Below are 23897 nucleotides of genomic sequence, written 5' to 3' on the forward strand. Positions count from 1 at the left end.
TGGTGGGGAGCTCATGGACAGGTGAGGAGGGGAAATTTGGGAATCGAGACCTTCCCTGATGGGCCACGCCCACTCAGGTGACAATGGCCACACCCAGGTGACAATGGCCACACCCAGGTGACAATGCGAACTCCCGCAGGTGACAAAGGACCCCACCCCTTTAAGCCCCGCCCACCCATCTGACAGCGACTCCGCCCCTTTGAGCCCCGCCCACCCACCCCCTCAGGGCGCCGCCATCTTTGAACCGGGCACAGCCGCTGCCGGTGGCGGGCGTTGCTCGGTTTCCGTTCCCCGCGGATTTTTTTCCGCCAGCGCCGCCCTGTGCGAGGACCTCCGCCCATCCCGCCGCTCCTCCCGCTCAATCCTCCTCTCCAGCAAAGAAGCAGCAAAGCTGTACCAAACCGTGCCCTTAACAAACATGGCGGCGTCGCGCTCTGCCCGCTCCCGCCATTGAGGCGGCGGCGGCGGCGCGCGGTGATGACGCACCAAGCGCGCGACGGGCGGGGCGGCGGGGCCCGGTAGGAGCGGGGCCGGTTCGGGGCCGGTTCGGGGCTGAGGGAGCGGGACGGGCCCGGGCCGGGGCTGAGGGGGAAGGGCGGCACCGGAGGGAGCGGGGGAACCGGGGAGAACCGGGGGGGGGGCGCCAGGCCTGGGGTTCCCTTTCTGCCCCCCCACCCCCTTCCCCCTCAGGTGAGGGCCCTGCCCGGACCCCGCTCCATGGGAGGGCGGGAAATGGGGTTTGGGAAGGGTTAAAGTGTGGGGAAAGGGGTTTGGGAAGGGTTAAAGTGTGGGGAAAGGGGTTTGGGATGGGTTAAAGTGTGGGGAAAGGGATTTTGGGAATGGTCAGAGTGTGGGGAAAGGATTTAGGGAAGGGTTAAAGTGTGGGGAAAGGGGTTTGGGAAGGGTTAAAGTGTGGGGAAAGGGATTTTGGGATGGTCAGAGTGTGGGGAAAAGGATTTTGGGAAAGGTTAAAGTGTGGGAAAGGGATTTTTGGGAAGGGTCAGACTGGGAAATGGAATTTTAGGAAGGGTTAAAGTTTGGGGAAGGGATTTTGGGAAGGGTCAAAATGTGGGGAAAGGGATTTTAGGAAGGGTCAGAGTGTGGGGAAAGGGGTTTTGGGATGGTCAGAGTGTGGGGAAAAGGATTTAGGGAAGGGTTAAAGTGTGGGAAAAGGGATTTTGGGATGGTCAAAGTGTGAGAAAAGGGATTTTGGGAATGGTCAGAGTGTGGGGAAAGGGATTTTTGGGAAGGGTCAGACTGGGAAATTGAATTTTAGGAAGGGTTAAAGTATGGGGAAGGGATTTTGGGAAGGGTCAAAAGTGTGGGGAAAGGGATTTTAGGAAGTGTGGGAAATGGAATTTTAGGAAGGGTTAAAGTGTGAGGAAAGGATTTGGGGAAGGGTAAAAGTGTGGGAAAAAGGGTTTTGGGAATGGTCAGAGTGGGAAAAGGGATTTTAGGAAGAGTCAGAGTGCAGGAGAAGGGATTTTAGGAAGGGTCAAAGAGTACTAAAATAAATTTTGAGAAAGGTCAGAGTGCAGTAAAAGGGATTTTGGGAAAGGTCAGAGTGCAGTAAAATAAATTTAGGGACAGCTCTGAGGATGTTCCAGGCAGGAGAAAGGATTTCATCCATCCCAGGCTGGGAATTCCTTGGGAATGGAGCAGCCCTGCCCTGTTTAATTTCATTTATAATTATCTGCCATTAAAATCAAAGATTTAACCCCAGAGCTCCCAAAGCTGTGATTTTCCCAGTGTTTGGTTGATTTTAAAGCTCCTGTTTTCCTTGGATTTGACTTTTCCCACCCTGGGTAACAATCCCAGCCCATTTTTGGGGCTGTTTATCCAAATTAAAGTCATTTCTCACCTCACTGTGGATCCCCCTGGATAGTTTTTTTTAAATTTTTTTTTATTTTTTATTTGCCTTTTCCATGGGGTGGGAGGCTGGAATTTGGCTTGGAGAGAGCAGATTTCTTTGGGATCTTTCAAGATCTGGAAACTGAGGAAATTTGGGAAATTTATCCCAGGTTTATCCTGATCTAAGGCTAGGATAAATCCCAGTTTTTTTTCACCCCTTACAGTGCTCAATTTTGGGAACTTTTTTCCTTTCTAAAATTCCCAAAATCTGAAAAAGGGACTGGAAAATTCCTAAGAAAAACTGGGAAGAGGCTGGAGAATTCCTGAGGGAAACTGGGAAGGGGCTGGAGAATTTTTGGGAAGAGGCTGGAGAATTCCTGTGGAAAACTGGGAAGGGACTGGAGACTGGAGAATTCCTGAGGGAAACTGGGAAAGGGCTGGAGAATTCCTAGGAAATCTGGGAAGGGGCTGGAGAATTTTTGAGAAAGGGCTGGAGAATTCCTGTGGAAAACTGGGAAGGGACTGGAGAGATTTTTGGGAAGGGGCTGGAGAATTCTTGAGGAAAACTGGGAAAGGGCTGGAGAATTCCTGAGGGAAAACTGGGAAAGGGACTGGAGAATTTTTGGGAAAGGGCTGGAGAATTCCTGTGGAAAGGGCTGGAGAATTCCTGGAAAATGGCTGGAAAATTCCTGAGGGAAACTGGGAAAGGACTGGAGAATTTTTGGGAAGAGGCTGGATAATTCCTGAGGGAAACTGGGAAGGGACTGGAGAATTTTTGGGAAAGGGCTGGAGAATTCTTGAGGAAAACTGGGAAAGGGCTGGAGAATTCCTGAGGGAAACTGGGAAGGGACTGGAGAATTTTTGGGAAGAGGCTGGATAATTCCTGAGGAAAACTGGGAAGGGACTGGAGAAATTTTGGGAAAGGGCTGGAGAATTCTTGAGGAAAACTGGGAAAGGGCTGGAGAATTCCTGAGGGAAACTGGGAAGGGACTGGAGAATTTTTGGGAAGAGGCTGGAGAATTCCTGAGGGAAACTGGGAAGGGACTGGAGAAATTTTGAGAAAGGGCTGGAGAATTCCTGTGGAAAGGGCTGGAGAATTCCTGAGGGAAACTGGGAAAGGACTGGAGAGATTTTTGGGAAAGGGCTGGAGAATTCCTGAGGTAAACTGAAAATTCCTGAGGGATCCAGGAAAAGAAACATCAGACAAGTTTGGAACCCCCAAACTCCGGATGAAGCGCCCTCAAACCTCATCCCCAAACTAAAAACCCGACAAAACCCCAAACCCCATCCAGATCCACTAACAAAACCAACCGACTTTTCCTTGTTTTTTTTTTTCCAGAGGGTTTGAGGGATGCCCAAGAAATTCCAGGGGGAGAACAGCAAGTCGGCGGCGGCGCGCGCCCGCAGGGCCGAGGCCAAGGCGGCGGCGGAGGCGCGGCGGCAGCAGGAGCTGGAGGATGAGCTCTGGAAGGACGAGGACAAACACGTGCTGAGGAAGGAGCAGAGGAAGGTGGGGGTGCCCAAAATCCTGGGAGGGACAAGAGGGTTGGGAAGGTTTTGGGGATGAGGGAGAGGAGGGAAAATTCTGGGAGTGAGAGGAGGGAAAAACTGAGAGGAGCAAAAATTGTGGAAAGGAGATGAGAAAGAGCCTTGGGAATAAGAGAGAGGAGAAGAATCTCTGGGAATGAGGGAGAGGAGGGAAAATTCTGGGAATGAGAGGAGGGAAAAGCTCTGGAAATGAGGGAGAGGAGGGAAAATTCTCTGGGGATGAGAGGAGGGAAAACTCTGGGGATGAGGGAGAGGATGGCAGCAGGAGCTGGAGGATGAGCTCTGGAAGGACGAGGACAAACACGTGCTGAGGAAGGTGGGGGTTCCCAAAATCCTGGGAGTGACAAGAGGGAGAGGGTTGGGAAGGTTTTGGGGATGAGGGAGAGGAGGGAAAACTTAGCGGATGGGAGAAGAAAGAATCCTGGAAATGAGAGGGGAAAAAAATAATCCTGGGAATGAGGGAGTGGAGAAAAAGCTCTGGGAATGAGAGGAGGGGAGGGAAAAGCTCTGGGAATGAGAGGAGGGGAAAATTCTGGGAATGAGAGGAGGGAAAAGCTCTGGGAATGAGGGAGAGGAGGGAGAATTCTGGGAATGAGAAGAAGGAAAAACTGAGAGGAGAGAGAATTGTGAAAAGGAGATGAGAAAGAACCTTGGGAATGAGGGAGAGGAGAAAAAGCTCTGGGAATGAGGGAAAGGAGGAAAAATTCTGGGAATGAGAGGAGGGAAAAACTCTGGGAATGAGGGAGAGGAGGGAAAATTCTCTGGGGATGAGAGGAGGGAAAGACTCTGGGAATGAGGGAGAGGAGGGAAAATTCTCTGGGGATGAGAGGAGGGAAATCTCTGGGGATGAGGGAGAGGATGGCAGCAGGAGCTGGAGGATGAGCTCTGGAAGGACGAGGACAAACACGTGCTGAGGAAGGTGGGGGTTCCCAAAATCCTGGGAGTGACAGGAGGGAGAGGGTTGGGAAGGTTTTGGGGATGAGGGAGAGGAGGGTAAACTCTGGGAATGAGAGGAGAGACATCCATCCATCCATGGATCCATCCATTAATCCATCTGTGGATCCATGAGTCCATCCATGAATCCATGGATCCATCAATGAATCTGTCCATGGATCCATGAGTCCATCTGTGAATTCATGCGTCCATCCATGAATCCATGAATCCCTCCATGAGTCCATCTATGAATCCATCCATGAATCCATTCATGAATTCATCTATTAATCCATGAGTCCATCCATGGATCACACCATTAATCCATCCATGGATCACACCATTAATCCATCCATGGATCACACTATTAATCCATCCATGGATCCATCCATTAATCCATGAGTCCATCCATGCATGAATCCATGAATCCGTCCATGAGTCCACCTATGAATTCATCCATGAATCCATGTGTCCATCCATGAATCCATCCATGGATCCATCCATGAATCCATGAGTGAAGAAGCCATCCATGGATCCATCCATTAATCGATCTATGAATCCATGAGTCCATCCATGAATCCGTCCACGATTCCATGAATCCATCCATCCTTCCATCCATCCATGAATTTATGAGTCCATCCATCCATGGGTCCATGAATCCTTCCTGGCATTGTCCTGGCACTCCAGAGTTGACATCCCAGGGAGTTCCCAGATTCCTGGGAATGGTTTGGCCCCTCTGGAAGTGCAGGAAGTGACGGGATCCGTGTGCCCTTCCCAGCAGGAGCGGGAGAAGTGGTGCCTGCTCCATTCATGGATCCATCCATGGATCCATGGATCTATCCATGAATCCATCCATGAATCCATGAGTCTGTCCATTAATCCATTCATGCATCCATCCATTAATCCACGAGTTCATCTATGAATCCATCCATGGATCCATCTGTGAATCCATCCATGGATCCATCATCAATTCATGAATCCTTCCTGGGATTGTCCTGGCACTCCAGAGGGTGAATTCCCAAATTCCTGGGGTGGTTTGGAAATGTGGGATCCGTGTTCCCTGGCAGGAGGAGCGGGAGAAGCGGCGCCTGGAGCAGCTGGAGCTGCTCCATCCATGGATCCATGAATCCATCCATGAATCCATGAGTCATCCATTAATCCATCTACGGATCCATGGATCTATCCATGAATCCATCCATGAATCCATGAGTCTGTCCATTAATCCATTCATGCATCCATCCATTAATCCACGAGTTCATCCACGAATCCATCCATGGATCCATCCATGAATCCATCCATGGATCCATCCATGAATCCATCCATGAATCCATCCATGGATCCATCTGTGAATCCATCCATGGATCCATGAGTCCATCCATTAATCCATCTATGGATCCATGGATCTATCCATGAATGCATCCATGAATCCATGAGTCTGTCCATTAATCCATTCATGCATCCATCCATTAATCCACGAGTTCATCTATGAATCCATCTGTGGATCCATCATCAATCCATGAATCCTTCCTGGGATTGTCCTGGCACTCCAGAGGGTGAATTCCCAAATTCCTGGGGGTGGTTTGGAACTGTGGGATCCGTGTTCCCTGGCAGGAGGAGCGGGAGAAGCGGCGCCTGGAGCAGCTGGAGCTGCTCCATCCATGGATCCATTAATCCATCCATGGATCCATCCATGAATCCATAAATCCTTCCTGGGATTGTCCTGGCACTCCAGAGGGTGAATTCCCAAATTCCTGGGGGTGGTTTGGAAATTTGGGATCCGTGTTCCCTGGCAGGAGGAGCGGGAGAAGCGGCGCCTGGAGCAGCTGGAGCTGCTCCATCCATGGATCCATCCATGAATCCATGAATCCTTCCTGGCATTGTCCTGGCACTCCAGAGGGTGAATTCCCAAATTCCTGGGGGTGGTTTGGAACTGTGGGATCCGTGTTCCCTGGCAGGAGGAGCGGGAGAAGCGGCGCCTGGAGCAGCTGGAGCGCCGCAAGGAGCTGCAGCGGCTGCTGGAGGAGGAGGATTCCAAACTCAAAGGGAAAAGTCCCAAGCAGGGAAATCCCGGGAAAATCACCCGGGCCCAGATCGAGGAGAACGTCCGCAGGGAGCAGCAGCAGAAGGAAAACACGGATGCAGGTTTGGGAATTCCCTGGGAATCCTCTCTGGGGCTGGCAGCTGCTGCTTTGCCCAAGGAGAAACCTTGGGAATGGCTGGGAATTCCCATTGCCTGGAAAATCCTGGATGGGAATTTGGTTTGGTGTTGGGTTTGATCCCAAAGCTCTTTTTCAAAAAATTCCAGGATTTCTCTTCCTGTGCTTCTTGATTTTCTGTGTCCATGTTTTTCCCAATCCCACATTCCCAATCCCACATTTCCCAATCCCACATTCCCATTCCCATTCCCACATTTCCCATTCCCACATTTCCCATTCCCTATCCCACATTTCCCATTCCCACATTTCCCAATCCCACATTTCCCATTCCCACATTTCCCATTCCCACATTTCCCATTCCCAATCCCACATTCCCAATCCCACATTCCCAATCCCATTCCCAATCCCACATTCCCAATCCCATTCCCACATTTCCCATTCCCATTCCCTATCCCACATTTCCCATTCCCACATTTCCCATTCCCAATCCCACATTTCCCAATCCCACATTTCCCATTCCCATTCCCACATTTCCCATTCCCACATTTCCCATTCCCACATTTCCCATTCCCTCATTTCCCATTCCCACATTTCCCATTCCCACATTTCCCATTCCAAAGGAAAAACAGATTTTTTTTTAAGAAAAAATTGAGTTTTCCAGAGGAAAAATTAACATTTTAGAGGGAAAATTGAGTTTTGCAGGGGGAGAAATAGAGATTTTTTTAGGGGAAAACCAAGTTTTTTTTAGAGGGATAATTGACTTTTCCAGAAGGAAAATGGAGTTTTCCAAAGGAAAAAGAAATGGAATTTTCCAGAGGGAAAACCTGAGATTTTTCAGAGGAAAAAAACATTTTTCCAGAGAGAAAATTCCATAGGAAAAATGGAGTTTTTTAGAGGAAAAATTTAATTTTCCATAGGGGAAAATTGAGGTTTTTTTAGAGGAAAATTTGAGGTTTTTTAGAAAAAATTTGAGGGATTTTTTGAGGAAAATTGACTTTTCCAGAGGGAAAACTGAAGTTTTTTTGGGAAAAACTGATTTTTTAGAGGGAAAATTGAGTTTTCCATGAGGGTTTTTTAGAGGAAAATTGAGGGTTTTTTAGAGGAAAATTGAGGGGTTTTTTAGAGGAAAATTGAGGGTTTTTTAGTGGAAAATTGAGGGTTTTTTAGAGGAAATTTGAGATTTTTTTAGAGGGAAATTTGAGGTTTTTTTAGAGGGAAATGTGAGGTTTTTTTAGAGGGAAATTTGAGGGTATTTTAGAGGAAAATTTGAGCTTTTTTAGAGGAAAAAATGAAATTTTTTCGAGAAAAAAAATCACCTTTTCCAGAGGGAAAACTGAGTTTTTTTGGGAAAAACGGATTTTTTTAGAGGGATAATTGAGTTTTCCATGAGGGTTTTTTAGAGGAAAATTGAGGGGTTTTTAGAGGAAAATTGAGGGGTTTTTAGAGGAAAATTGAGGGGTTTTTAGAGGAAAATTGATGGTTTTTTTAGAGGGAAATTTGAGGTTTTTTTAGAGGAAAATTTGATGTTTTTTTAGAGGGAAATTTGAGGTTTTTTTAGAGGGAAATGTGAGGGTTTTTTTTAGAGGGAAATTTGAGGGTTTTTTAGAGGGAAATTTGAGGGTTTTTTAGAGGGAAATTTGAGGGTTTTTAGAGGGAAATTTGAGGTTTTTTTAGAGGGAAATGTGAGGTTTTTTTAGAGGGAAATTTGAGCTTTTTTTTAGAGGAAAATTTGAGGTTTTTTTAGAGGGAAATTTGAGCTTTTTTTTAGAGGAAAATTTGAGGTTTTTTTAGAGGAAAATTTGAGCTTTTTTAGAGGAAAAAATGAAATTTTTTCGAGAAAAAAATCACCTTTTCCAGAGGAAAAACCGAGTTTTTTTTGGGGCAAACTGATTTTTTTCGCGGGATAATTGATTTTTCCCCGGGAATTCCCTCCTGCTGACGGCATTCCTGGTTTTTCCAGCAGCAGAGAAGGAGAAATCCCACCTGGAGCTGCCTCTGGAGGAGAACCTGAACCGGCGGCTGCCCGAGGAGGGCGCGGTGGAGGCGCGCAGCATCGAGGATGCCATCGCTGCCCTCAGGTCTGCCCCTCCCAAACTCCCTGGAGCTGACCTAGAACCAACCTGGGGTTCCCTAAAACCAGCCTGGGGGTTCCCTAAAACCAGCCTGGGGGTTCCCTGAAAACATCCCAAGGTGTTCCCTAAAAACACCCCAAGATGTTCCCTAAACACATCCCAAGGTGTTCCCTAAAACCAACTTGGGGTGTTCCCTAAAAACACCCCAAGATATTCCCTAAAAATACCCCAAGATGTTCCCTAAAAACGCCCTGGGTGTTCCCTAAAACCAACCTGGGGGTTCCCTAAAAACTCCCCAAGGTGTTCCCTAAAAACTCCCCAAGATATTCCCTAAAAAACGCCCTGGGTGTTCCCTAAAAATGCCCCAAGATAGTCCCTAAAAACACCCCAAGATATTCCCTAAAAATATCCCAAGGTGTTCCCTAAAAACGCCCTGGGGGTTCCCTAAAAGCGCCCCAAGGTGTTCCCTAAAAACTCCCCAAGATATTCTCTAAAACATCCCTGGGGTGTTCCCTAAAAATACCCCAAGGTGTTCCCTAAAACCAACCTGGGGGTTCCCTAGAAACGCCCTGGGGGTTTCCTAAAAACACCCTGGGGGTTCCCTAAAAATGCCCTGGGGGTTCCTTAAAAACGCCCCAAGGTGTTCCCTAAAAACTCCCCAAGGTGTTCCCTAAAACCACCCTGGGGGTTCCCTAAAACCACCCTGGGGGTTCCCTAAAAACACCCCAAGATATTCCCTAAAAACACCCCAAGGTGTTCCCTAAAAATATCCCAAGGTGTTCCCTAAAAAATGCCCCAAGGTGTTCCCTAAAAACGCCCTGGGGGTTCCCTAAAAATACCCCAAGGTGTTCCTTAAAAACATCCCAAGATATTCCCTAAAAACACCCCAAGGTGTTCCCTAAAAACACCCTGGGGGTTCCCTAGAAACGCCCTGGGGGTTCCCTAAAAACACCCCAAGATGTTCCTTAAAACACCCTGGGGGTTCCCAAAAAAATCCCTGGGGGTTCCCTAAAAACACCCCAAGGTGTTCATTAAAAACATCCCAAGATATTCCCTAAAAATGCCCCAAGGTGTTCCCTAAAACCTCCCCAAGGTGTTCCCTAAAAACACCCCAAGATGTTACTTAAAACACCCTGGGGGTTCCCAAAAAACACCGTGGGGGTTCCCAAAAACCAACCTGGGGGTTCCCTAAAAACGCCCTGGGAGTTCCCTAAAAACACCCCAAGGTGTTCCCTAAAAACACCCCAAGGGGTTCCCTAAAACCAACCTGGGGGTTCCCTAAAAACACCCCAAGCTGTTCCCTAAAAACTCCCCAAGATATTCCCTAAAAACACCCCAGGTATTCCCTCAAAACACCCCAAGGTGTTGCCTAAAAACACCCCAAAGTGTTCCCTAAAAAACACTCCAAGATATTCCCTAAAACCTCCCTGGGGTGTTCTCTAAAAATACCCCAAGATATTCCCTAAAAACACCCCAAGATATTCCCTAAACACATCCCAAGATGTTCCCTAAAACCAACTTGGGGTGTTCCCTAAAAACTCCCCAAGGTGTTCCCTAAAAACGCCCCAAGGGGTTCCCTAAAAACGCCCCAAGATACTCCCTAAAACTCCCCAAGATATTCCCTAAAAACACCCCCAAAGTGTTCCCTAAAACCTCCCTGGGGTGTTCCCTAAAACCTCCTCTGGGGTGTCCCCTGAAACCTCCTTGTCCCTGTCCCCAGCGTGTCCCCACCCCTGCTGACCGCGTCCCTCCCTGTCCCTGTCCCCAGCGTGTCGCAGCCCCTGGAGCGCCACCCCGAGCGCCGTGTCCATCCCTGTCCCCATGTCCCCAGTGTGTCCATCCCTGTCCCCACCCCTCCTGACCGTGTCCCTCCCTGTCCCCAGCGTGTCGCAGCCCCTGGAGCGCCACCCCGAGCGCCGCCTCCGCGCCGCCTTCGCGGCCTTCGAGGAGCTGCAGCTGCCGCGGCTCAAGCGGGACAATCCCAACATGCGGCTGAGCCAGCTGCGGCAGCTGCTCAAGAAGGAGTGGATGAGATCCCCCGAGAACCCGCTCAACCAGCGGCACCAGCCCTACAACACCCACAAATAGGACCGGGGGGAACCCCCAAACTGGCTCCTGGATTTCGGGGCCCCGCCCCAGCTCGAGGTCGGACTGATGGCGCCTCCTCCTCGCTCAGATTCCCTGGAAAATGCAGCTCCCGGCAGATCCCGGGTTGTTCTTGCTGCTCCCTCCCTGGAATTCTGGGGCTGCCGTGTGGGAAATGCTCCTGGAGTGTCACCCCCGAAGAGATTCCAGGCCTGGATCTCCCTTGGGTGTCCCTGGTCTTGTTTTCTCTGGGATTGGGATAACCCTGAAATCCCTGCTCCCATTTCCTGTGGGATTGGGATATCCCTGAAATCCCTGCTCCTGTTTTCTTTGGGATTGGGATATCCCTGAAATCCCTGCTCCCATTTCCTGTGGGATTGGGATATCCCTGAAATCCCTGCTCCCATTTCCTTTGGGATTGGGATATCCCTGAAATCCCTGCTCCCATTTCCTGTGGGATTGGGATATCCCTGAAATCCCTGCTCCCATTTCCTTTGGGATTGGGATATCCCTGAAATCCCTGCTCCTGTTTCCTGTGGGATTGGGATATCCCTGAAATCCCTGCTCCCATTTCCTGTGGGATTGGGATATCCCTGAAATCCCTGCTCCTGTTTTCTCTGGGATTGGGATAACCCTGAAATCCCTGCTCCTGTTTCTTTTGGGATTGGGATATCCCTGAAATCCCTGCTCCCATTTCCTGTGGGATTGGGATATCCCTGAAATCCCTGTTCCCATTTCCTTTGGGATTTGGATATCTCTGGTTCCATTTCCTTTGGGACTGGGATATCCCTGCTCCCGTTTCCTTTGGGACTGGGATATCCCTGCTCCCATTTTATTCGGGATTGATGCAGAAGTGTTGGGAAGAGGGAAAATCCCTCTGGGAGAAGTGGGAAAAGCCTTTCCTGGGGGTGGGGACAGCAGTGCCAGGCAGCTCCAGGTGACATTCCCTGGAAAAAGCAGCTGCCAGGCTGTCCCTGTCACTCCCTCCCTGGAATTCTGCAGCCACCACATGGAAAACTCCCAGTGTCCCCAAAATTCCAACCTCTGGATTTTTTTGGAGGGCTGGGATCCCTGAGGAAGGGTTGGGAAAAGCCCCCCCCGCCTGATTCCTGCTTTTCCTGAGGGGGACAGGCAGCTCCAGGTGACATTCCTGCTGTCCCCAGGAATGCTGGAGCCCCAAATCCACCTGGAGAAGGGAAATTCCTGCTTTTCCCATCCCTTTTCCCCTTCCCTGATCCCTGGGACATTCCCTGTGGGGAATGCTGGAATCCTTGGGAATTCCAGAATCCTCGGGAATGCCAATCCTGGGTTTTTCCTCCCCTCCCCCCTCCTCTCTTTTCCCCATCTTTTGGGAATGAAATTCCTTCCCAGGAATCAGCCTGGAAGTGCTACCAAAAATCCCGTGGGATTCATCCAGGCTCATCCTTCTCCTTTTTTTTTTTGGGGCTGCCCTCCCTGGGCTGGTCACTGTTCCCACATCCCAGAATTCCCAAATCCAGCCAGGGAGGGATGACCCCACCCCTCCCCTCCACCCCTTTCTGTGAGTTTGGTGTGTTTGAATCCGATTAAAAATTTTAAAAAAGCCAAAACAAACAACCCCAAATCTGATAAAATTGGGAAGGGATAATTTGGGAAGGGTTGGGGGGGTTGTTTCCCTGCCTTGCTCAGTTTTATCCCTGAAAACATGGAAAATCCTGCTGGGATTGGGGGTGGGATTCCTGCTTGGATTGGGGGGGTTTCCCTCCCTTTGGGTTGTTCCTGAGGGGGGAAATTCCCATTCCCACTGCTGCTGGAATGAGGAACCCCCCATCCCCATCCCAGGAATTCCCCTTCCTCAATTCCCCATTCCAGTTCCTGTCCCCTCCCTATCCTTAGTCCCATCCCTATCCTTATTCCCATTATTCCCATTATTCCCATTATTCCCATTATTCCCATTATTCCCATTATTCCCAATCCCATTCCCACCCCCTTTTCTGTCCCAACTCCCATCCCCAATCCCATTATTCCCAATCCCCCGTTCCCATTATTCCCATTACTCCCATTCCCATTCCTTCCATCCCTATCCCCATTCCCCCATTCCCAATCTCCCATTCTCATCCCAATTCCCCATTCCCATTTCCCATTATTCCCATTTCCATTCCTCATTATTCCCATTTCCCATTATTCCCATTCCTATTTTTCCCAATCCCCCATTCCCAATCCCCCATCCCAATTCCCATTATTCCCATTTCCCATTATTCCCATTATTCCCATTTTTCCCATTCCTGTTATTCCCATTCCCATTCCCAATCCCCCATTGACATCCCAATTCCCAATTCCTCATTCCCAATCCCATTATTCCCATTATTATTCCCATTATTATTCCCATTATTCCCATTCCCCATTCCGGGTGTCCCCTCCCCCAAATCCCCCCATGGGATCGGGGGGGGGGGGGGTTGAGGGGCCCCTCAAACATTTTGGGGACCCCCCTCCCTTTTAGGGGATTTGGGGGATCCCCTCCATGCCCCATTGAAGGGGGGATCCCCCTTTTCCCAGGGATTTGGGGGAATCCCGCAGTGCGGGGGGGGGGAGGGGGGTCCCGGTGCCCCTCCCCCTCAGCAGAGCGGCTCGAGAGGGGGGAGGGGCAGAGAAGGGAGGGGATTCCCCGCCCCTCCCCCATCGGGGATTCCCCTCCCCCCTTCCTCCATCTGAGGGGGAGGGGCGTTGCCATGGCAACGAGCGGGGGAGGGGGGGACAGGCGGGGGCGGCGGTCACGTGGGGCTGGCACCGGGAACCCCCCCCACACCCCTCCCCCACCCCCGCTGCACCGGGCATTCCCCACTCCCCTCCCCCCACCGGGATCGGGCGGGGATCGGGCGGGGATGGGACCGGGACACACGGACACGGGGACACACGGACACCGGGACACACGGACAGGGACACACGGACACGGGGACACACGGACACGGGGACACACGGACACGGGACACACGGACAGGGACACACGGACACGGGGACACACGGACCGGGACACACGGACAAGGGGACACACGGACCGGGACACACGCAGACAGGGACACACGGACCGGGACACACGGATACGGGGACACACGGACCGGGACACACGGACAGGGAGACACACGGACACGGGTGACACACGGACAGGGGGACACACGGACAGGGACACACGGACACAGGGACACACGGACACGGGGACACACGGACAGGGCACACGGACACGGGGACACACGGACAGGGGGACACACGGACACGGGGACACACGGACACAGGGACACACGGACAGGGGGACACACGGAGGGGGACACACGGACCGGGACACACGGACACGGGGTCACGGGGACACACGGACCGGGACACACGGACACGGGGACACACGGGCACGTGTGTGTCACACCCCTTTGCACACCCAGCGCTGCTCACGCCTCGCTGTGCGCACCCGCCCTGCACCCCAAATCCACACCCCAAATTCACACCCCAAATTCACACCCCAAATTCACACCCACCCTGCTCACCCCCCAATCCACCCCCCAAATTCACCCCCCAATTCCCCCCCTCGCCCCCCCCCTTTGTCCCCTCAAACCTCCTCCCCTGCCCCCCCAACCCCCCAGTGCCACCCCCCGCTCCGTGTCCCCCCTGTCCCCACCCCCGCGGGAGCGGCTGCGGGAAAACGGGGTGGGGGGGACACCCCTCTTCCCCCGGGGGGTCCCCGCGCCCCCTCCCCACCGCCAGCACCCCCGGGGGGGGTGACGCCGGGAGCTTTGGGGGGGTGGGCAAGGACACCCCGGTGTCACCGGGGGGTTCCCGGGTGGTCACCGGGGGGATCCAGGGGTGTCACAGAGGGGATTCCCGGGGGTCACCGGGGGAATCCAGGGGGTCAACGGGGGATTCCCGGGGGTCACCAGGGGGTTCCCGGGGGTCAACGGGGGGGTCCGGGGGATCACCGGGTGTTCCTGAGGCGTCACCGAGAGGGTCTCGGGGGATCACCGGGAGATTCCCGGGGGTCAACGGAGGGATCCAGGGATGTCACCGAGGGGTTCCCGGGCGTCACCGGGGGGGTCCCAGAGAGTCACCGGAAGGATCCAGGGGTGTCACCGAGGGGTTCTCGGGGGTCATCGGGGGATTCCTGGGGGTCACCGGGGGGATTCCCGGGGTGTCACCGGGAGGGTCCCCACGGAGTTTGGTGGGGAGCCGCGGGTGGGCGATGGCAGCGACGCGCGTGGGGGGGATCCCATCAGGCGGCTGAATTTATCCGCAGCGGCTGCCGGGAAGAACCGGGAGGCACCGGGAAGCCCCGGGAAGCCCCGGGAAGCCCCGGGAAGCACCGGGAAGCACCGGGAGGCGGCGGGGCGGGTGCTCGCGGCTGCGCGTGTGGAAGCGGCGCCGCAATCGCCGCCCGCAGCCCCCGCGGCCGCCGCCGCCTGCGCGCTGGGGAAACCGAGGCACGGCCGGGCCGGGAGGGGCTCGGCGGCACCGCGGAGCCGCTGCTCGGGCTCGCCCCCCGCCCCCGGTTGTGCTACCGGAACCCACCGGGACCCCGCGCGTGTCGCCGCCGCCGGGCCATGGGCAGCGGCGGCAGCGCCCGAGCGCGGCGGAGGCCGGGGGTTGGCGGAAGGTGGGTGAATTTTGGGGGGGGGGGTCCGCGAGGGTGGGGATCCCCCCTCGGCTCCAGGGGTGCTGTCGGTGCTGGGGAACCCCCCGCGTTCCCGGGAATCCCCCCGCGTTCCCGGGAATCCCCCCGCTCGCGGGCGCGGTGGCGGCGCGGGGGGTGCCCGGGGATGGTTTGGGATGAGGAGGGGGCACCATGGGGGGGGTTCCCCGGTTGTTTGAGGCCTCGGGGTGTCCGGGGCTCGTTCAGCCTCCCCCGGTGCGGCGGAGAGGGGGGATGGGGAGGGGGTCGCGTTGTGGCAGGAGGAGCCGCCGGCGGTGACAATGGGGACGCGCTGCGAGTGACAGCGCCCGGCTAAAAATATCCCGGGCTCCCACCCAGCGCCAGCGCCGCGGTCTCAAGGTCACTGCCCTGCCGGGGGACGCGGGGGGGACGCGGGGGCGTGGGGCGGGGAAGCCCCCGGCCCCCCCCTTTCCCTTCCCCCGCGCGCTGTCGTTGTCGCCAGTGTCGCTCCGCCGAGCCGGGAGCCGGCAGCGCCCGCCGCCCCCGCCGCCCCCCGGTGCGCGTCCCCGCCGCCCCACGGTGCGCGTCCCCGCGCGGGGCTGTGGCAAGTGAGCGGGAGATTGGGGTGGGGGGGGTGGCGGGGGGGACACCCCGGGGGTGGCAGCGGCGAGGGGGGGACCCCGCGCGTGGGGGTGTGGGGACAGCGGGGACTCCCATCCTGCGGGTGTGGGGACAGTGGGGGTGTCCTCTCTGTGGGGTGTTGCGGTGTGGGGACAGTGGGGACAGTGGGGACAGTGGGGACGCCCTCCCTGCGGTGTTTATGGCGTGGGGACATCACTGCGGTGTGGGGACAGCGGGGACTCCCTCCCTGAGGGCGTGGGGACAATGGGGGTGTCCTGTCTGTGGGGTGTTGTGGTGTGTGGGGACAGTGGGGACTCCCTCCCTGAGGGCGTGGGGACAATGGGGATGTCCTCAGGGGGGTGTGGGGACAGGGAGGGGACAGCGGGGATGTCCTGTCTGGGGGTGTGGGGACAATGGGGATCTCCTGTCTGGGGGGACACGCGTTTGGGGACAGCGGGGACTCCCTCCCTGAGGGGTGTGGGGACAATGGGGATGTCCTGTCTGTGGGGTGACGAGGGTGGGGACAGTGGGGGTGTCATGTCTGTGGGGTGTTGTGATGTGTGGTGACAGTGGGGACGGCGTCCCTGCGGGTTTTGTGGTGTGGGGACAGCGGGGACTCCCTCCCTGCAGGTGTGGGGACAATGGGGGTGTCCTGTCTGGGGGGACACGGGTGTGGGGACAATGGGGGTGTCCTGACGGGGGTGGGGACCCGTGTGGGGACACTGGGGACGCCGTCCCTGCGGTGTTGGTGCTGTGGGGACACGATCGCGGCGCGGTGACAGCGGGGACTCCCTCTCTGCGGGTGTGGGGACAATGGGGTGTCCTGTCTGTGGGGTGTCGCGGTGTGTGGGGACATCAGGGACGCGCCCCCCGCGGGGTTCGGCTGCTCGGGGCACCCCCAGCTGATGGGGACAGAGGATTTGGGGGTCCCCGTCCTTGGGGACAATGTGGCTGCTGTCACCAAAGGCGTGACTGCGGCTTGGTGGCACTCGGGGCTCCCCCCGGATTTGGCCGCCAAATTCCGGGGTGACCCCGGTGCCACAGCGGGGTGGCACTGATGGCACAGGGGAGCGACACCGATGGCACAGCGGGGTGACACCCGGCTCAGCACCCCCCAAAACCAGGGGGAACCCCGGTTTTGTCACACGCTGTGACACCGGGGGCTCCTGGCAGGTCCTGGCACCGCGTGGCCCTCGCGGCCTCGACGTCGGTGCGGGGACCCTGGGGACCCTCGGGGGGTCTCCCCGCCCCTCGCCCCCTTCCCGGTGACCTTGGCCCAGCAGGGGGGACCTTGGGGACCCCTCCTCATTCACGGGGACCCCCGCCCTTCCGCGGGCCGTGCGCCAGTTTTGGGGGGGTCCCTCCTGGCTGGTGGCTTTGTGGCGGTGCCGGGGGGGGCGGGTCCCCCCCGGGTGGCCCCGGAGGGGGTCGCGGTGGCCCGGAGGGGGCAGCCGGGCGGAGCGGCTTTGTCCTTCGGGCTGAGCCGAGCGGTGGGGGAGGCGCAGGGAGAACCCGGCGCAGCGGCTTTGTCTGGGGACGCCGGCGCGGTGGCGACCAACGGGGGGGGGGGTGTGGCGAGCCCAGACCCCCCCTCTGCACCCCCCGGGACCCCCCAAGCCATCCCCAGGCACAGGTAGGGTGGGGGTCCCCGGCTGCTGGGGATGGGGGGCCACCCTTGGTTTGGGGGTGTCGCGGCGGGGTGGGGTGGGGGGGGGATCACGGCTGTCTCTGCCACCCCTGGGGACATCGGGGTTGTCCCCGAATCCAGTTCTGGGTGTTCCTCTGGGGCTCTGCGGAGGGATTTTCTCGGGGAGACCCCGGCAGCAGGCGGGGATTCCCCGGCGCGGCGGCGGGGCCGGGGAGTTTCGGGTGTCCCCGCGTGTCCCCGCGTGTCCCCGCGGGTCTGCCACCCCCTGTGCTCCCCCCCTGAGCTGTGGGGGACACACGGACACCCCACGGGTGGCACTGAGCCCGATCCTGCGTGGGGAAATCCCACCCACCCCTCTGCCCGCACCTCGCTGTGCCAGGGGGGTGACACCACGGGGGTGACACTGGGGGGGGTGGCGGGTGTTGTCACCCCCCCATGGCACGGCTGGGCTGAGCCATCCCTCTGCTTTTTGGGGAGCTGCGTGACCTCGTCCCTGCTCTTTGCGCCCCCCAAAAAAACCACACCGAGCCCAAAAATCCACACCGAGCACAAAAAAACCACACCGAGCCCAAAAAAACCACACCGAGCCCCCCTGCCCTGCTTGGGGGGGGTGACAGCAGCGGTGCCACCCCCGTCCCGCCCCTCGCCCGCGGCGATTGCGGGGGCCGGGGGGCTCCTGCTGGCACCGCCAGCTGCTCCCAGCCTGGGACATATGGCCAGGGCCGGGAGGAACCGCGGCCACCGCGGAGGATTTTTGGGCACGGAGAGGAGAGCGGGGGGGGTCTGACGCACTTGGTGCCCCCGGAGAGCCCCGAGCGCCCTCAGGGTCCCCCAAACCCCACAATTCGGGGGGGAACCCCGCGGTGCCACCGGGCTGGCTCCCCCCAAATTCCTGCCCCGCCCTGCGGCGATGCCCGGGCAGGAATTAGCGAGCGGGGAATAAATAAATCGCCCGAAGGCGGGGGAACCTCGGGGTATTTTTAGCCGCGCCCTCTCCTCCTCTGCAGTTGCTCCGAGGCAGCTCCGGGGCCGCGGGGGGAGCGCCGGGTCCCGTTGTCACCTCCCTGCCACCCCATTGTCACCCCGTTGTCACGGCTGCTGCAGCCCGGCCCTGGGGTCCCCCCACCCGTGTCGCTGCTGTCGCAGACGGTGTCACCCGCTTCGCTGTCGCCACCCCGAGGGTCCCCCTTGTCCCCTGTGGCCGTGCGGGGGGTGGCAGAGCCAGCCGTGGGTGTCCTGCTGCCGTGTCACATCCCGGAGCAGGGACACTGGTGGCTCAAGGACACGCGGTGACCGCGGAGCTGCCGTGTCCCCATCCCTGTCCAGCCACGGGGACAGTGGGGACAGGCAGGACCTCCCTGGGCATGGAGCCACAGCCGGGGTGTCCCCTTGGGGACAGGGACCGGGGATGGGGACAGGAAACGGGGACAGGGACAGGGGCAGGGGATGGGGGACAGGGAATGGAGACAAGGAGAGGTGACAGGGGATGGGGACAGGGGATGGGGACAGGGACAAGGACAGGGGATGGGGACAGGGAATAGGGACAGGAACAGGGTGCAGGGACAGGAAGAGGGGATAAGGACAGGGACAGGGACAGGGAATGGAGACAAGGAGAGGTGACAGGGGATGGTGGGACAGGGACAGGGATAGGGGATGGGGACAGGGGATGGGACAGGGGATACAGGGACAAGGACAGGGGATGGGGACAGGGAATAGGGACAGGAACAGGGTGCAGGGACAGGAAGAGGGGATAAGGACAGGGACAGGGACAGGGAATGGAGACAAGGAGAGGTGACAGGGGATGGGGACAGGAACAGGGGATGGGGACAGGGAATAGGGACAGGAACAGGGTGCAGGGACAGGAACAGGGGATAAGGACAGGGACAGGGAATGGGGACAGGGACAGGGAATGGGGACAAGGACAGGGGCAGGGGATGGGGACAGGGACAGGGGACATGGAACAGGGAATGGGGACACGGAAAGAGAACGGGACAGGGAACAGGGACACGGACAGGGATGGGGACAATGAACAGGGACAGGGGGTAGGAACAGGGGATGGGGACAGGGAGCAGAGACAGGGACAGGGAATGGGGACAAGGACAGGGTGCGGGGACAGGGATGGGGATGGGGACAGGGGACAGGGAATGGGGACAGGAAAGAGAGGGACAAGGACAGGGGATGGGGACAGGGACAAGGACAGAGGATGGGGACAGGGACAGGGTGCAGGGACAGGGACAGGGAATGGGGACAGGAAACAGAGGGACAAGGACAGGGGATGGGGACAGGGACAAGGACAGAGGATGGGGACAGGGACAGGGGACAGGAAATAGAGGGACAAGGACAGGGGATGGGGACAGGGACAAGGACAGAGGATGGGGACAGGGAATGGGGATAGGGACAGGGAATGGGGACAGGGACAGGGACAGGGACAGGGGACACGAGGCCTTCCACTCCGCGCGGATCCATCCCCGAGGATACTCGGGCCGGGAGGGGGGAGATGGAAGCGCCGCCATCCAGGGGAGTGGAACCACCACGGAGCGGAGCCTCATGAAATACTCACTGTCCCCAGCCCGGGCTGGCCTCACCCGCCCCAGCTGAGGTGACAAAAACTTTTCCGGGCTGTGGGGCTGGCACAGCCTCGGGGGGAGAGCCCCGGAGTGATCTGCGGAGGAAACATTTCCCCTCCATCCCTGCCCGCTGCGGGTTTTTCCTCGCTCCAGCCGAGTATTAAGAAGAAACGGGAGCCCATTTTCCTGCGATAAATTTGGCAGAATGGAGAGAAAATGATCCGGCTCTGGAGGGGAGCCAGGGCCGCGGCTGCACCGGGAGCAGCTGGGGCGGGAGCGCCCGGGGAGCGGCCCCGGCTGGGGAACGGCTCTGCGGGAACGAACGGCCCCGGTTCGGCCCCGGGTCTGCGGGAACTGCCCCGGTTCTGCGGGAACGAACTGCCCCGGTTCGGCCCCGGTTCTGCGGGAACTGCCCCGGTTCTGCGGGAACGAACTGCACCGGTTCGGCCCCGGTTCTGCGGGAATGAACTGCACCGGTTCTGTGGGAACGAACTGCCCCGGTTCTGTGGGAACGGCCCCGGTTCTGTGGGAACGAACGGCCCCGGTTCGGCCCCGGGTCTGCGGGAACTGCCCCGGTTCTGTGGGAACGAACGGCCCCGGTTCTGTGGGAACGGCCCCGGTTCTGTGGGAACGAACGGCCCCGGTTCTGTGGGAACGAACTGCCCCGGTTCGGCCCCGGGTCTGCGGGAACTGCCCCGGTTCTGTGGGAACGAACGGCCCCGGTTGTGTGGGAATGGCCCCGGTTCGGCCCCGGTTCTGTGGGAACAAACGGCCCCGGTTCTGCAGGAGCTGCCCCGGTTCGGCCCCGGTTCTGCGGGAACGGAACGGCCCCGGGGCACCGCAGCCCCAGGGAGCGGTGGACGGGAGACACTGGTGGCACTGGTGGTGACACTGGTGGCTTGTCCCCGCACTGGTGGCACTGGTGGCTTGTCCCCGCACTGGTGGCACTGGTGGCACTGGTGGCTTGTCCCCGCACTGGTGACACTGGTGGCTGTCCTTGTGCTGGTGATATGGTGGCTGTCCCTGCACGGGTGGCCGGAGCCATGGTGGTGGCACTGGTGGCTGTCCTGTGGTGGCACTGGTGGCTGTCCCTGCACTTCTGTCTATCCCTGCGATGGCACTGCTGGCTTGTCCCCACACTGGTGGCACTGGTGGCTGTCCCCGTGCTGGTGGCACTGGTGGCTCTCCCTGCACTGGTGCTGGCTGTCCCTATGGTGTTAATGGTGGCTGTCCTTGGTGGTGGCATTGCTGGCTGTTCCCGTGGTGGCACTGGTGGCTGTCCCCACACTGGTGTCACTGGTGGCTGTCCCGTGGTGGCACTGGTGGCTGTCCCCATTGTGGTGGCAGTGGTGGCTGTCCCTGTGCTGGTGGCTGTCCCTGCTGGTGGCACTGCTGGCTGTCCCCATGGTGTCACTGGTGGCTGTCCCCACACTGGTGTCACTGGTGGCTGTCCCCATTGTGGTGGCAGTGGTGGCTGTCCCTGGTGGTGGCACTGCTGGCTGTCCCCATGGTGTCACTGGTGGCTGTCCCGTGGTGTCACTGGTGGCTGTCCCGTGGTTGTGGCCGGAGCCATCCTGGTGTGTCCAAGGCCCCAAATCCCGGAGGTGCTGCAGGGACGGGGGGGCTGCGGAGCCCCCGGGGGGATTTGGGATGGGGTCTGGGATGGGGTTGTGGGGTCTGGGATGGGGTTTTGGGGTCTGGGATGGGGTTGTGGGGTCTGTGATGGGGTTGTGGGGTCTGGGATGGGTTTTGGGGTCTGGGATGGGGTTGTGGGGTCTGGGATGGGTTGTGGGGTCTGGGATGGGTTTTGGGGTCTGGGATGGGGTTTTGGGGTCTGGGATGGGTTTTGGGGTCTGGGATGGGGTTTTGGGGTCTGGGATGGGTTTTGGGGTCTGGGATGGGGTTGTGGGGTCTGGGATGGGTTTTGGGGTCTGGGATGGGGTTGTGGGGTCTGTGATGGGGTTTTGGGGTCTGGGATGGGTTTTGGGGTCTGGGATGGGGTTGTGGGGTCTGGGATGGGGTTGTGGGGTCTGGGATGGTTTTTGGGGTCTGGGATGGGGTTGTGGGGTCTGGGATGGTTTTTGGGGTCTGGGATGGGGTTGTGGGGCCTGGGATGGTTTTTGGGGTCTGGGATGGGGTTGTGGGGTCTGGGATGGGTTTTGGGGTCTGGGATGGGTTTTGGGGTCTGGGATGGGGTTGTGGGGTCTGGGATGGGGTTGTGGGGTCTGGGATGGGGTTGTGGGGTCTGGGATGGGGTTGTGGGGTCTGTGATGGGTTTTGGGGTCTGCAATGGGGGTGGTGCAGGAGGGGTTTTGTGCAATGGGGTTTTTGTGTGACACAGCCCCTCATGAAAGGGGTTTTTGTGTCATGTAACCCCTCGTGCCTTGGGGTTTTTATACCATATAACCCCTCGTGCTATGGGGTTTTTGTACAGTATAACAGGGTTTTCATGTGACATAACCCCTCGTGCAATGGGATTTTTTTTGCAGGGTGTTATCCCTCATGGAATGGGGTTGGTGCAATAGGACCCCTTGTGCTATGGGGTTTTAGTGTGATGCAGCCCTTTGTGCCATGAGGTTTTTATATGGTGCAGCCCCTCATTAAAAGGGGTTTTTAGTGTGACACAGCCCCTCATGAAAGGGGTTTTTGTGTCATGTAACCCCTCGTGCTATGGGGTTTTAGTGTGATTTAACCCCTCGTGCCATGGGGTTTTTGTGTGATGTAATCCCTCGTGCTATGGGGTTTTTATATGACATAACCCCTCGTGCCATGGGGTTTTAGTGTAGTGCAGCTCCTCATGCAATGGGGTTTTTGTAGGGTGTTATCCCTCTTGGAATGGGGTTTTTGTAGGGTGTTATCCCTCATGCAATGGGGTTGGTGCAATAGGACCACTCATGCTATGGGGTTTTTGTACAGTGCAGCCTTTCATATAACAGGGTTTTCATGTGACATAACCCCTTGTGCAATGGGATTTTTTTTTTGTATGGTGCAGCCCCTCGTGCAATGGGGTTTTTTTTGGGTGGTGTAGCCCCCCATGAAATGGGATTTTTTTGTGACGCTGTCCCTCGTGCAATGGGGTTGGTGCAATGGGACCCCTTGTGCTATGGGGTTTTTGTATGGTGCAGTCCTTCATGTAATGGGTTTTTTATGTGACATAACCCCTCATGCAATGGGGTTTTTTTATGGTGCAGCCCCTCATGCAATGGGGTTTTTAGTGGGACGCAGCCCCTCATGCTATGGGGTTTTTGTATGGTGCAGTCCTTCATGTAATAGGGTTTTCATGTGGTATAACCCCTCATGCAGTGGGGTTTTAGTGTGATGTAGCCCCTCATGCAATGGGGTTTTTAGTGGGATACAGCCCCTCATGCAATGGGGTTTTTAGTGGGATACAGCCCCTCATGCAATGGGGTTTTTTATGGGATGCAGCCCCTCATGCAATGGGTTTTTTTTATGGTGCAGCCCCTCATGCAATGGGGTTTTTATTGGGATACAGGCCCTCATGCAATGGGGTTTTTTATGGTGCAGCCCCTCATGCAATGGGGTTTTTAGTGGGACGCAGCCCCTCATGCAATGGGGTTTTTATTGGGATACAGCCCCTCATGCAATGGGGTTTTTTATGGGATGCAGCCCCTCATGCAATGGGTTTTTTTTATGGTGCAGCCCCTCATGCAATGGGGTTTTTGTGTGATGCAGCCCCTTGTGGGACAGGGTTTTTAGTGTGGTGCAGCCCCTTGTTCAGTGGGGTTTTATGCACTGTAACCCCTCGTGCAATGGGGTCCTTGGTGCAACAGGGCCCCTGGTGCAGTGGGG

At 57.0% G+C, this 23897-nt stretch overlaps 1 protein-coding gene across 5 annotated transcripts; it reads left to right on the top strand.

The window, feature by feature from the left end:
- The first annotated feature begins 253 nt into the window (after positions 1-253).
- CCDC124 (coiled-coil domain containing 124) lies at positions 254-12238 on the top strand. Of its 5 annotated transcripts, none has more exons than XM_056512719.1 (5): positions 254-518; positions 3191-3361; positions 6285-6471; positions 8446-8563; positions 10441-12238. In XM_056512719.1, the coding sequence occupies exons 2-5, from the start codon at positions 3203-3205 to the stop codon at positions 10643-10645; spliced, it is 669 nt and encodes a 222-aa protein (XP_056368694.1). In that variant the 5' UTR covers positions 254-518; positions 3191-3202; the 3' UTR covers positions 10646-12238. The 5 variants fall into 5 exon arrangements, with proteins under 5 accessions (XP_056368694.1, XP_056368695.1, XP_056368691.1 ...); XM_056512720.1 differs by having other exon boundaries at positions 469-518; positions 8449-8563; XM_056512716.1 differs by having other exon boundaries at positions 480-518; positions 10326-12238.
- The last annotated feature ends 11659 nt before the right edge of the window (positions 12239-23897 follow it).

This window comes from Oenanthe melanoleuca, chromosome 28, assembly GCF_029582105.1.
Source record: "Oenanthe melanoleuca isolate GR-GAL-2019-014 chromosome 28, OMel1.0, whole genome shotgun sequence".
Lineage (NCBI taxonomy): Eukaryota > Metazoa > Chordata > Aves > Passeriformes > Muscicapidae > Oenanthe > Oenanthe melanoleuca.

What these genes read in the sequence shown, in the direction of transcription:
- CCDC124 (XM_056512716.1), top strand. Translation starts at nt 3,203, where the DNA reads ATGCCCAAGAAATTCCAGGGGGAGAACAGCAAGTCGGCGGCGGCGCGC. An exon ending in GAAGGAAAACACGGATGCAG is followed by an intron (nt 6,472 to 8,445) that starts GTTTGGGAATTC and finishes TGGTTTTTCCAG; the next exon opens with CAGCAGAGAAGGAGAAATCC. An exon ending in GATGCCATCGCTGCCCTCAG is followed by an intron (nt 8,564 to 10,325) that starts GTCTGCCCCTCC and finishes CCCTGTCCCCAG; the next exon opens with CGTGTCGCAGCCCCTGGAGC.